At 38.6% G+C, this 15173-nt stretch overlaps 1 protein-coding gene across 1 annotated transcript in view; it reads left to right on the top strand.

Moving 5' to 3' along the window:
- Window positions 1-15173, top strand: part of DNAH11 (dynein axonemal heavy chain 11) — a 4606558-nt gene that overhangs the window by 1586540 nt on the left and 3004845 nt on the right. Inside the window, exon 37 of the mRNA XM_044065542.1 lies at window positions 6504-6596. Within this exon, the coding sequence (XP_043921477.1) occupies window positions 6504-6596 (93 nt within the window). The remainder of the gene's footprint in view (window positions 1-6503; window positions 6597-15173) is intronic.

Raw genomic sequence — 15173 nt, 5'->3', positions numbered from 1 at the left:
GTACTAGTTTTATAGTATGTGAGATGTGAACATCAAAGTGGAGATTATTGTCTATTTCAATGCCCAGAAGTTTGGTGTGGTTAGAAGGGGAGATGGTGGTGCCGTCCTTAGATGTTATGGTAAAGGAGAGGTTTTTTTTTATCTATTAGGGGTAAATAGTAGCAGTTTTGTCTTTTTGGGATTTAGAATTAGTTGGATCCCAGATATCCATTTTTCTACTGAGATAAAGGTATCTTGAGTGAGTGTATGTAGGATGGTGGGAGATGAGGCGGAGCAGATCAGAGTTGAATCATCTGCATATTGTATGAGTGTGGCATGTTGTGTAGAGCATTTGAGGTTATTTGTGAAAATAGAGAACAACAGCGAGCCCAGTATAGAGCCCTGTGGGACACCTATGGTGGTTGGAAGTTGTGTAGACAGAGTTCCTTTCCACTGGACTGATTGTTGCCTGTCAGACAAGTAGCTTCTGAACCAGGCTATAGTAGAGGAGGTGAAGGATAATGATGTTAGTGAGTCTAGTAGAATGGAGTGGGAGACCATATCAAATGCTTTTGAGAGGTCTAGGAAAATGGCTGATACATATTTGTTATCATTCCTGTGAAGGTTTATATAATTAGTGAAAGATAGAAGGGCTGTGGTAGTGCTGTGATGTGGACGGAAACCGTGTTGTGTGGTAGATAGTAGATTGTGTGTGTTAAGAAATGTCATCACTTGCAAGTGGATGCATTTCTCAAGAATTTTGGATAAGGGGCAAAGGATGGCAATAGGTCGGTAGTTGGAGATTTCATAAGAATTACCTCCTTTATGGAGAGGAATGATGCGAGATACTTTCCAGAGTTTGGGTATGTAGGATTCTAGTATGGAGCGGTTGATAAGGATGGAGACAGGATATGATAAGGAGTCACTAGCCATTTTTAGGTATGCAGCAGGTATGTTATCAGCTGCTAGTGTGGTTGGCTTTAGTTTTAGGAGGAGTTTTTTGATAGTTGAGGTGGGCACTGGTTTTAGGCTGAAAGAGGGGGTGGTGTGGAATAGGTTAGGTTGTGACTGAGGTAGACTGTTTTTGGTTATTTGACTGGACAGGGCCAAGATGGATTTAGTAAAATGGTTATTAAATTGAGAAGCTATGTCTAGGGTATTGTTAGTAGAGATGGGTGTTGGGGTTGTGGTTTTGCCTGGCTTTAGTAGGGAGTTAATGGCATGCCAGAACTTTTGTGGACTATTTGAATATTTCCTTTGGGCGCTAAGAAAATAGTTTTGTTTGTTTATTTTGGATTCAGCCTTGGCCTTGTTTCTAAGCTGTTGATAGTATTGTCTGGAGCTAGGGGTTTTGTCAGTTTTCCAGATTTTCCAGGCTTTATCTCTAGCTTTTAGTAAGGCTCTGGTGTCCCTATTTAGCCAGGGTGCGTAGTTGGCCTTAACTCTGATCTTTCTGCTGGGAGCTAGACTATTAAGGATGTTAGAGAAGGTAGTATTGAAGTAGTCTACTGCCTGGTCTAACCCGAGTGTCCGTAGTGGTTCCCAGTTGCAGTGGCTTAGGACAGTATTTAGGTATTGTGGGGTAAGGTTACGGTCATCTCGTACAAATTTGTAGACTACTGGTTTGGGGTGATTGGAGTGTTTCTGGAGTAGGAAGGTGGGGAGATGATCACTTAGGTCATCTGGGAGGCAGCCTACTGTATAGTTTTGTTTGGGATAGTTGGTTAGTGTCCAGTCCAGTATGGATTCTCTCTTTGTTTTCTCATCTATTCTAGTTGGTTCTTTAATTAGTTGAGAAAACCCATATAGATTGATATGTGTAGAGGGGCTGCTGGAGTTACAGGTTGCCCAGTCAGTGTTAAGGTCTCCTAGTAGGATCGTTTCCTGAGGTAGAGTGTCCTTTGTCCAGTGTAGGATGTCTTCTATTATGAGCGAGTTGTTGCCTGGAGGTATGTAGCAGCATATTATATTGATCTTCTTGGTGTTTCTTATGGATAGGACAGAAAACAGGACTTCAGCATTTTGAAAAGTGGGTGGTGTGGTGTGCAGGAGCTGGAGGTTAAGGGTGTTTTTAAAGCGAATGGCTACTCCTCCTCCTTTCCTGTTTGTTCTATCAGATCTAAGTGTAGTATACCCTGGGGGAAGAAAGACTTCATCTTGGATACTGGGTTTAAGCCAGGTTTCTGTAATGGTGAGTATATCAGGGTTGTAGTGGGCTATGAATGCATGTAGGTCTGTTAGCTTGTTGGTAATACTTCTTATGTTGAGATTTAGGATTAGCAGGTCAGATGTTTGTCTAGCTGAGAGGGGACCTGGATTTGGGTGAATGTCACCAGAGGTTAGCAGAATTTGTAGGAGTGTCAGTATGTGTTTTTTAATATTAATTGTTTGCGAGCTTGGTCTATGAGAGTTTTTCTTAGTGTGATGAGATGGTGTAATTTTTGTTAGTGAGTAATATGTAGTTGTAAGATTTATGATTGTAGGGCAGATGTGGAAGTCTGAGTGGGTTTGAGAGGGTGGGCTAGTGTGGGTAGTGTGATAGCAGTTATGCAGCGGTAGATCTGTTTGTAAGGAAGTTAGGAAGGTTAGTGATAGTAGAGCTAGTGATAGGGATGTGAGTGTGGGTAACATGATACTACTTTGAGGAGAAGTACAACTAGGATTCCTGGTTGGTTCTGTGTGAGGGTAGAGTTGTGTTGTCTGGGAATGTGTTTTGGGAGTGGGATCAGTGTGGGATGTAATTGGATTGGGGGGTGGGGGGAGGTAGGATGAGTGGGTTGGGCTAGTTGTTAGGGAATTAGGGGTTGGACTACTGGTCAGGTGATTAGGGGTTAGAATAAAAGTAGAAGTAGTGGGGGCGGGTGGGAATAGGGGGCAGGGAGGGGAGCGGAGCAAGCCTGAGCGCAGCGAGGGCGAGCGAAGCGGTCTAACACCGACTCTAAGTGTTTCATTAGGTTTTGGTAAGTATGTAATGTTAGCTTAAATTGTAATATTTTCAACTAAAATTTTAACTGTAATTTAATATGTTTGCACTAAGTTATAGACTATGTTATGGGCACAGAGTATAATTTTCTGACATTCTTAACAGGATATAGAATTAAAGCTGGAGTTAGTTACAGATGGAACAAGAGAGGAAATGAAATGCTCTTTTATAGATTTGAGTATTTCTCAAAAGAAACTTGACTTTAGTTGGGGGGGGGGGCACTAACTGGAGAGCAATATACAACTGTTTAGTCCTGGTGATGTACTCATCAGTACAGAGGTTTGACTAAGGAACTATATATGTATATATGTATGTATGGCTCCCAAATATGCAACAAAGTCTAGAAGATTTAGGATCTTTTCTTGGAAGTGTTTATATAGTTATTTTTATACCCCAAGCAGACTCTAGAGAATTATAACTTAGGCAGATTGCAAATGTTGGAGGTGTGATGGGGAAGAAAGAAGTAATTGGGTACATATTTTTGGGGGGTGTAATGAATTGGCAGGCTTTAAAAATTCCCTTCAGTCTACTTTATCAGAAATACTAGGTGAGCAAATTGATGTAACTAAGGAACTTATTTTTTTCTTTAGCTGTGCTACTGAATGGGAATTGCCTAGACATATTAAGGCCTTGGTGAGTTTAATTATGGTGGCTGCCAAAAAAGCAATTACTAGAAAATGGAAATCTGAGTCTAAACCAAGTGTACTAGAAGTAGTCAATATAGTCACAGAGATAAAACAAGTGGAAGTGGGATCTTTAGAAAAGAATAAGAGGAAATCACACTGGATTTGTGGGAACAGTATATGCAGACTAATGTTTTGAAGGAGGAATGAGGTTTAAGGGAAGGCAGGGATTGAATGAGCTATACATATATATATATATATATATATATATATATATATATATCTATATATATAGATAGATATATATAGATATATATATATATATATATAATGACTGGATAGATTATAAGTGATGTATAATATTTTTAACTGAAATTGGTTTGTTTTCATTTATATAAATGTATGGTTGCCTATGTCATAAGTAGTTACATTAATAATAAAGATGTTTCTTGTTTAAAAAAAATCTTAAATCTTCTGGACTTTGTTCTTGGGAGTCATATGTATATGTCCTTCCATTGTTCCTTTGTAAATTGCTTTTTCAGTCTCTCTTCCCAGTCTTTCAAACCTCCTCTGATTGACTCTTATAGCTATCATGCAATAGTCTGTGTGCTGTATTCATTATTTCTTTTTAACAGCAGCTTCTGTTCTGGACTCAACTAAAAACTTTACCAGAGCTGTTTTTTCACTTAGGATTCCCCTATTTGTCATTATCTGGAAGGAAAGGCAATCTTTATCCTGCAGTGTAAACTTTATCTTCTTGTCTTCATCCCACTCTGTTAACTTTCCATCTGTAGTTATTTGCTCTCAGTACTGTGGGTTTTTTTTCAGTAAATTCCAGCACCCTTTTTCCTATTTTCTGTACCACTTTTGCAGTCATACCTGTTGTCAAAATGTGCTTTTGCTATTACTGAATTTACTTAGTTCTTAAGACTTGTTTCTGCAACTTTGAATATAATATTTTTTTTGGTTGTTATTCTCCTTAAAGATCTGCAATCCAAATTCCTACTCTATCTTTTCTTTGAACTCCTCCTCTTCAACATCATCCCTTTCCACTTTGATTTAGAACCCTGGTTGTCTTACATATATGAGCCTTAACACTGCATACCTCTAAAATATCTGTACAAACTGGGTAATCATAAACCACCTTGTTCTATGGGGATGGTCTAATAATTCTCAATACATTTCTTTATCTCTTCTTTTTTTTAATTATTGTTCACAACATATCCTCAGGCTTATAGAAATATGCCTGATCTGTATATAAAACAGACGGTATTAAAAACATTTTCACCACTTGTATCTTACTATTCATATCCTTAAAACATCTTTCATTTTCTCAGTTTTTGTATTATCTTTTATTTAGTCTGTTCCCATACATCCTTAGCTGTCATAACAAAATTGTTTTAATTTGTATACCAAAGCACATCATCTTAGTGTGACCCCATAAATACTGCTGCGGGTGAACCAATTAATGTGTAGGTACATAATCTACGACTACAGCTTTTTTTGGCATATAAAACAGATGTGAAGCTGTCAAAATGTTCCACAGTACCAAAATATAATTTTTCTGGACTTCAGTTCAAAATGTCATCATCTGCAAATATTGAGACATGCAATTAATCTTCTGGATGTCCACAGCCAACTTGGATTCTTCATGATGAGACAAAAGCCTACAGGACATCAGATTATCTGTTTATTTCCTATGAAAATGAGAAAAATGGACAACCAATGAAAAAACATGTTTCTAAATAGCTGTCAATGGTATTTCTTTTTTTATTCTTGACATAACAAGACACTTCAGGCAAGGTTAGAGCCCACTTTTCCAGTACTCTTAGTAATTCTGTGGCTTTTTGGAAGGAGGAGAACTTGAGAACTGTATTACAGGCAGCAATTTGTTCATTTGTGCACACCTTTACTAAGCACTGCAAACTAAATTCCTTCTTTAGATCTAGAGCAGGCCTTGCTTGGGCTATTCTCCAGGGGTTCCTGTACACTAATCTTTCTCCTCCCTTTTTTCTAATTTCTTCTTGTCATCACATATAGCTTAGTCTACTAAAATGGTGATCTAATGGTGACGGCAGTACAGTTGTGTAAATACACTTACGGTAACAGTAGATGTTCAAATAAATCACTGTTGTACTAGAGGCAACATCCACCCATCTCTTTTTTGCTGTTTTATGCCAAAATAAGTGACTTTTATTAACTGTGTTAATCTCTGGCAGTGTTCTAGTCTCCCACTTCTGAGGCAAGAAAGCTCTGAAGTTTTGGTGTCCTAGCCACTGACTTAATACTACTTTCCTTGAACTTTCCAATGGCTAGGTCTCATGGAACGTGGCCTAATGCCTCAGAAACTGACTTCCTGATTCAACCCTTAGCTGAGTATGCCACATATAGCATAGCCTGCTGCAACAGTGGTCTATTTAAACATCTGTTGTTATTGTAAGTTTACTTACACCACTTCCTTCTCATCAAAAATTTTACCTTCATCATATTAGTCACAACTAAAATAAGCTTTGCAAAAATGTTGAGCAGTGTCCATGGGTGCAGAATAGCAGAAAGTCTGAAAAGCAATTCTGTTTTTTTATGATGTAGCTGACCTTGAACACTGAAAACAAAGTAAACCTGGGTTGAAGGATATTGGTGCAATGGCTAAAAATAATAGCTGGAACGTTGTTGGCATCAGTCCCACACAGCTGGGCAAGTCCTTACTGAGAGCCAAAAATTTTAATGCAAGATAAAAAAATTACAACAAAAAGGAGAGTGCACTGTCTAAAAAAGATTTGGAATGGTATACTTACATTATGATGTCTACATGAAAAAAACAGGCTATGACTTTAGAATTATGTATTTTTTCTGGCAGTAAGGACATCTATCTCTTCATTTATTTATTTTTAATGTATTTGTTTTTACTTTGATTTTAGGATCATTATGACTGGGGTCTTCGTGCTGTAAAGTCTGTTTTAGTGGTTGCAGGTTCTTTAAGACGAGGAGACAAGAACAGACCTGAAGATCAGGTATGTACAAAAGCCTGTATCATGAAGGAATTAAAAGTAAGACATGAATTATGATGCATTTATATTGGGGTGAATTACCATTAAATTTGAACTTCTTTTGTTAAAATGAAAATAAGATTGAGAAGAAATGCTGTAATCCACTTTCCAGCTTTGGAAATGCTCTTTATTAATCTTATGCAATATAAATTACAGTAAAAAAAGATAATCCCTTGGATTTATTAAAATTCTCACCACCCTCACTATTTCTCAAATGTGTGTTAGTCAGTTAGCATGACGATGAGAAAAGGAGACTCTTGAGACAAGTATAACCATGAGAAGGATTTCATTATCACTTAAAAGCAATGTAAGGCAGTTCCCAAGAATCCGATTAACCTGCTGAAATATGTTGATTTCCCTAACTTCTGCATCAGTATGTTCTTTCTCTACTGTAGTGTTGAATTTGTGAGAACGGCTTCCCCACCCCCACACACAGGCCTTATGCTGCTTTAGTTGAAGCTAAATTAACACTTTAACATATTTTACTTCAGCTTGTACAAAATTTCCATGGAGAAAGCAAATAAAGCCCATAAAAATAAAAATAAATGTTGTGCGTCACTTCAAGAGTTCAAAGATCTTGCACTGGTATCCCTAAACATTCAACTTCATTGATTGTTTTTTGTAGAAAACCAACTGTGGGAGGAGTAACTGCATTCCATTGAAGTAACTGATTGGTTGAGCCCACTCTGCTCACTACATACACCCTCCCTGTGGTCGGACTCAATCTAGTCCCCTACCTTATCTCTAATTCCCAGCCACCCCCACATCATCTACCCTTATCCTAAGCTTATCTCCACCCACGACATTACCACCCATCACAAAACAGCTTTCAGTCTGTACTTCTGCCCCTCCTTGACATACCCACTAATCACTTTTTACCTTTCTCTTTTCTTTAATCTTGATTTCATCTTCACTGTAACTTGACAACCCCTCCCACTTCACCAAACACACATACAACCATTCAAACAAAATCCAGCCCTCTGTTACTATCCTGTTTACATTTTCACTAACAAAGCACTCACAAAATAATTAGAATGCTATTCAGAGTAGTACAGTTCACTTCCCTCCTCTTTGCAGCACAGATAACCAACCATCATACATGAGTCAACACCACTGCTATACCCAGTGCTCAGTCCTCTGCTCTAAATTGTATTAACTCCCATATTTTATTTTGTATAGCCCACAACCTTTGCAACCTGTCTCATATCCATCTTTTCAAACAAACGTATTTAAATGTAAATAACCCAACCCACAAACTAGTCACACATAACATTTAAAACCAAGTGGCATTGTATATTCCAATTCATTTCTGCCAACTCTGCGACTTTCTGGTGACATTCACCCTAACCCAGTTCCAACCACAACAGCCCCTATCATAATGGCCATTAATAATGTACAACCTCTACAAGTTTGGTAAAGCAAGTCTAACATTTATAGACGTTAACTTTAGAACTGCATGCTTCCATTCCTCATTACAATCCTGACATCCTTGCTATCACATAAACATGGCTAAAACCTGAAGTCAAAGACACTGAAATCCTCCCACCAGGATATAGTATTCTTCAAGCAGACTGTATATCCAAAAAAGGTGGTGGGGTAGTTATTATATACCTAAAACATCTGAACACATCTCTTTATCAGAAAAAAAAAATCATCCCTCATTCAATAATTCATAAATATACTGACAAGATATAACAAGCCCTCCTCTAAGGCTTCTACTCGAGTCTAGATTCTCTCAACTAAACCCAGTGTCTATATCTATAACTATGGCACACTATCTGATAACCTAAATAATTACTTGTCCAGTTTTTCTAGCAGGTTTGTATGCAATCCAGTAAAACATCACTCATACAACAATGCGTGTAAACTATCCATTGTTAATGTAGACAATATCATCTCCACTCTCAAGCAATATAATTGGAATATGTTTAAAAAATCTTCCTTTAGACAAATCCACTCTTAAATTTAACAAAAACTTTATCAAGATACTGAAAAAACATACTCCCATCAAGAGAAAAAGAGTTGAACTTAATCCAGCAACATGGCTATCTAAAAACAGCAGGCAACTAATGGTTCTTGGAGACAAGGCCTGGAAAGCATGGAACACGAAATAAATCCCAGGAAAACTTCTACACTACAGAAAGATGAGAAATAAAACCAAACACAGTATAAAGCATGACAAAAAATTCCACCACTATAACTTACGGCAGGCACACCAAAATAATCCTGAAATTCTGGTCAATGGTCCAAAATGAACTAAATCCAGGCCAAAGTCAGCAGTCCACTCCTTCCCCAGAAGACACTTCAGTAGTTGCTAATAACTTTAACAAATACTTGGCTTCTTGTCTAAATAAAATCTTAGTAGTCCTTTCCAAATCTTTAAATGGTTCTTTGTGAGAGTCTTTTTTTTTTCAGAGTGCTGTCTTGATATTGTTCATTGCTACGCTGGTTTGTCACTGTTGTATTTTTATAGGTGAAAAAACATGCATTCACAGCTTTTTTAAAGTATGATTGTTTTCTTTTAATTGAGTATTACTACTGCTAGCAGCTAGGACCCATATTAGCTTAGGCTACTTCTGCAATAATCTATTATTATATCTACTGCTATGGTGAGTTCACTTACACAGCTGGACTTTCTTGTGAATAGAGGGCTTTTCATTCCTCCTGTCAGTATGTGTATTCTGATGTTTCTATAAAGAATGAAAGTAACTGCAAACGCATTAATACTTTACAGCACCCACAGGGCTTGCTAAACTAAATGCTACCCTGATGTGTTAATACAGGTAACTTAAGTGGTTTGTTTTCCAAATGCAAATGCTGTGTTAAGTTTGGTCATATTACACAAAATTCATTCTCAGACAAAATACTAGGAACTTTGAGTTTAGTACAATTGCTCTGCATGACATACTTCAAATATATTCATAAACCAGTGGTGCTGTCAGACCTAAGGGTTAACACACACTGGGAATGCAAACTGTTTTACATCACAAACATAAGCGCACCTTGCTTGTTAATGATGCAGTACATTACATGCATGTAACACAAAAATCAAAACTAGACATTTAACAAAAAAAAGCTGTTATACATAAAAGGTAGGAATAATCTCTCAAGAATATGACACTTTTGATAATGACTTGAAACATTTATGGTCTCAAAGATCATCATCATCATCTTCTTTCGGCTGTTCCCGTCCTGTCCTCTGCATCTTGCTCTGTCACACCAACCACCTGCATGTCCTCTCTCACCACATCCATAAACCTTATCTTAGGCCTACCTCTTTTCCTGTTACCTGGTAGCTTCATCCTTAGTATCTTTTTCCCAATATACTCAGCATCCCTCCTCAGCACATGTCCAGACCAACGTAATTGTGCCTATCTGGCTTTGTCTCCAAACCTTCCAACCTGGGCTGACCCTCTAATATACTTATTCCTAATCCTGTCCACCCTCATCACACCCAGTGCAAATCTTAACATCTTTAATTCTGCCACATGCAGCTCAAACTCCTGACTTTTTGTCAATGCAACTGTCTCCAACCCTTATAACATAGCTGGTCTCACTACCCTCTTGTAGACCTTCCCTTTCACTCTTACAGGTACTCGTCTGTCACAAATCACTTCTGACACTCTTCTCCACCTACTCCAGCCTGCCTGTACTCTCTTCTTCACCACTCTTCCACACTCACCGTTACTCTGAACTATTGACCCCAAGTATTTAAACTCATCCACCTTCGCCACCTTTACTCCTTGCATCCTCACCATTCCTCTATCCTCCCTCTCATTCACACACATATATTCTGTCTTAGTCCTACTAACCTTCATTCCTCGTCTTTCTAGAACATATCTCCATCTCTCCAGGGTCTCCTCCACCTGTTCCCTACTCTCACTACAGATCACAATGTCATCTGCAAACATCATAGTCCACGGGGACTCCTGTCTGATCTCGTCTGTCAACCTGTCCATCACCATTGCAAATAAGAAAGGGCTCAGAGCTAATCCTTGATGTAACCCCATCTCCACCTTAAATGCATCCGCCACTCCCACCGCAGACCTCACCACTGTCACACTACCCTCGTACATATCCTGTACCACTCTTACATACTTTTCTGACACTCCTGACTTCTTCATACAATACCGAAACTCCTCTCTAGGCACCCTGTCATATGCTTTCTCTAAGTCTACAAAAACACAATGCAACTCCTTTCGACATTCTCTGTACTTCTCCATCAACACTCTCAGAGCAAAGATCACATCTGTAGTGCTCTTTCCTGGCATGAAACCATATTGCTGATCACTAATCATCACGTCCCTTCTTAACCTTGCTTTCACTACTCTTTCCCATAACTTCATGCTGTGACTGATCAATTTTATCCCTCTGTAGTTACTACAGCTCGGCACATCACCTTTATTCTTAAAAATCGGTACCAAAACACTTTTTCTCCATTCCTCAGGCATCCTCTCACTTTCCAAGATTTCATTAAACAATCTGGTTAAAAACTCCACTACCATTTCACCTAAACACCTCCATGCTTCCACAGGTATGTCATCTGGGCCAACAGCCTTTCCATTCTTCATTCTCTTCATAGCTATCCTTACTTCCTCCTTGCTAATCCATTGTACTTCATGATTTACTATAACTGCATCATCCAACCTTCTCTCTCTCATTCTCTTCATTCATCAACCCCTCAAAGTACTCTTTCCATCTCCTCAACACACTCTCCTCGCTTGTGAGTATGTTTCCCTCATTATCCTTTATCACCTTTACCTGCTGCACATCTTTCTAGGCTCAGTCCCTCTGTCTAGCCAATCGGTACAGGTCCTTTTCTCCCTCCTTAGTGTCCAACCTTTCATACAACTCTTCATATGCCTTATCCGTAGCCTTCACCACCTCTCTCTTTGCCATGCACCTCATCTCCTTATACTCCTGATTACTTTCTTCATCTCTCTGACAATCCCACTTCTTCTTTGCCAACCTCTTTCTCTGTATACTCTCCTGTATTTCCTCATTCCACCACCATGTCTCCTTGTCGTCCTTCCTCTGTCCAGATGTGATAGTAAGCACCTTTCTAGCCGTCTCCCTTACTAGCTCTGCTGTAGTTACCCAGCTATTTGGTAACTCTTCACTGCCACCCAGTGCCTGCCTTAACTCATCCCTGAACTCCACCTCACAATTACCCTTTTTCAATTTCCACCACTTGATCCTTGGTGCTGCCCTCACACTCCTCCTCCTCTTCTTGATAACCAACGTCATCCTATAAACCACTATCCTATGCTGCCTAACGACACTTTCTCCGGTCACCACTTTACAATCTCCAATCTCCTTCAAACTGGCCCTCCTACGTAAGATATAATCCACCTGTGTACATCTTCCTCCACTCTTGTATGTCACCCTATGCTCCTCCCTCTTGTTAAAATACGTATTCACCACAGCCATGTCCATCCTTTTCATAAAATCCACTACCAACTGACTTTCTGCATTCATTTGTTTAACACCATGCCTACCCATCACTTCCTCATCCCCTCTGTTCCCTTCACCAACATGCCCATTGAAATCTGCTCTAATCACCACTCTCTCACCCTTGGGTATAGTCATCACCACTTCATCCAATTCACTCCAAAATTTTTCTTTCTCATCCATTGCACACCCAAAATGTGGAGCATATGCACTAACAACATTCATCATTACACCATCAATTTCCAGCTTCATAAACATCACTCTATCCGACACTCTTTTCACCTCCAAAACACTCTCAGCATACTGTTCCTTCAGGATAACCCCTACGCCATTTCTCCTCCCATCCACACCATGATAAAACAATTTGAACCCACCTCCGATACATCTAGCCTTACTCCCCTTCCAACTGGTCTCTTGCACACACAATATACCAACGTTCCTTCTGTCCATCATATCAGCTAGCTCTCTCCCTATACCAGTCATACTGCCAACATTCAAAGTTCCAAACCTCACTACCACAGTCCTAGCCTTTCTCCTCTCCTCCTGCCTTCGGCCATGTCTTCCGCCTCTTCTCCTCCTTATGGTCTCAAAGACAAATACAAAGAAACAAAGAGTAGTGAACTACATTAAAAATGTGTCATGCAAATAGTTATGCTATAGGTGATACACTTGGAAAGAAGTGAAGATGTAAATTTGATAAAGAAAGGTTTTCAGGGTGGTTATTTAGCAAAATGCCTGGTGCAAAGGAAGAAGAGACTACTTATATTAATTGCAAGAGGAGCTCCAGTAGTAATGGAAGAGGATACAAAAGACAATGGTAGACATGTAGTACTAAGGGGCTAGTGGCAAGGGAGGAGGATTACACTGGCATGTATTTATATTCCACCAACAACTGCTCCAATGGAGCTTAAGAAAATTCTGGGAGAAATAATCAACTTTCAGCAGGGAATATTACTTATAGGTATAGACTGGAATTTGATTTGCAATAGTGAAGATGTGTCTGGAGAGCCCAGAAGAGAAAGTATAACAGTGGAGGGTAGATGTTTTAAAGAAATTTATGAAAATATTTGACATGGAAGGTGTAAATTCAGTGCTAGGAGTTCGGAGTTAATTCCCAAGTTACAAAAACTGGGCTAGGCTAGACAGAATGTACATTTCACAGGAACATTTGTCTTTAATTGTAGGCCTTGATATGCACACAATAACATTTTCAGATCATGCAACAATAATAACTAAAATAAAAACACAGGGTAATGAAATAAAAATGAGACACTGGCATGTTCCCATTTATCTGTTGAAAAGAGTGGAATTTAAGGACTGGGTAGTTGGAATTGTTCAGGAGCTATTGGAGAAGATAGAAATTTCTTCTGAAAATATAGCTAGGGGGTGGGATAAAATTAAAGTGTAGTTTAAAAAATGGTGGAAATAAAAGAAAGGGAGATATGGCTAAGAAGTAACAATAATTGTTTAGAAGGACTGACAAATGTTGCAGTATTACAAAATAGGGGGAATCTCACAGAACAAGAACAAGAGCAACTACAGAAAGCTAAACAGAAAATAAGGGAATACCTCAATAATATGCATGAGTTTAGAAAGATTGCTGTTAAGCAACTGTTTTTTGATAATAACACTAGAGCACAAAATCTTTTAGCACAATGACTCAGGTAACAGAGAGTAGAAAAGGCTGTCACCAAGCTTAGGGAGCCTTTAACAAGGAAGATAACAAGGGATCCTGTTGAAGTATTAGTAGTATTTCAGAAATTTTGTGGAAGTCTGTATAAAGCAGAGAAATATGGAAATCAAGAAAAGGTACAAATGGAAGTGTTTATGGAAGAATTAAATATGCCAAGGTTAGACGGAGAGGAGGCTCAATTACTAACAGTTAAGATAGGAGGAGATGAGATAAAAATGGTGATGTATAACCAATCTACAGGAAAGTCCTCCTCTGCCTCTAACCTTGGCATATTTAATTCTTCCATAAACATTTTCATTTGTAACTTTTCTTGATTTCCATATTTTTCTGCTTTATAGAGACTATCATGGAATTTGCAAAATATTTCTAATAACTCTACAGGATCTCTTGTTACCTTCTTCGTTATAGGCTCCTTAAGCTTGGTGACAGTCCTTTCTACTTTCTGTTGCCTGAGTAGTTATGCTAAAAGTTTTTGTGCATTAGTGTTATTATCAAAAAACAGTTGCTTAACAATAGTCTTTTTAAATGTGTGTATATTATCGAGGTAATCCCTTATTTTCTAATTAGCATTCTGCAGTTGATCTTCCTCTTGTTCTGTGAGATTTCCACCATTCTGCAATATTTTCACATTTGTCAATCCCTCTAAATAATTCTTGTTACTTCTTAACCATAGCATACTTTCTTTTATTTCCACCCTACTTTTAAATTCCATCTTAATTTTATCCCACTTCCTAGCTATGTTTTCATAAGTAATTTCTATACTCTTGAATAGCTCTTGCATAATCTTCACTACCCATTGCTTAAATTCCTCTCTTTTCAACAGATATGTAGGAAAGTGCCAGTGTCTCATTTTTATTTCATTACCCTGTGTTTTTATTTTAGTTATTGGCGCATGATCTGAAATAGTTATTGGGTACATATCAAGACCTTCAATTAAAGGCACATGTTGTTGTTTGTCTTTCGGCTTTTCCCGGTAAGGGGTCACCACAGCGGAACTCCGGTCCACCAATGATTGGCAGTAGATTTTTACAAAATGCTGAGGTGCCAGCTCGACACATGACTTTCAACGAAGGCACACCCATTTACGCACGCATGTCTTTCAAACACTACCCAACCACGGGGAGGACATGCAGACTCCACACAGAAGGCACTCCCAAGCCCAGCCGAGAATCGAATGGGAGAACCTCTTGCTGTGAGGTAACAAAGACCTTCAATTAAAGACACATATTCCTGTGAAATGTAAATTCTGTCTACCCTAACCCAGTTTTTATATCTTGGGGAATAATATATAAATTCCCTCCGAACTCCTGTTACTGAATTCCTATCTTCAGTGCCAAATAGTTTCATAAATTTCTACAAAAATCTACCCTCCTTTGTTATACTTTCCCTTCTGGGCC

Source organism: Protopterus annectens, chromosome 3.part0, assembly GCF_019279795.1.
Source record: "Protopterus annectens isolate FY-2018-M chromosome 3.part0, PAN1.0, whole genome shotgun sequence".
In the NCBI taxonomy this organism is placed as follows: domain Eukaryota; kingdom Metazoa; phylum Chordata; order Ceratodontiformes; family Protopteridae; genus Protopterus; species Protopterus annectens.
This window is presented reverse-complemented; position numbering and strand designations above follow the sequence as displayed.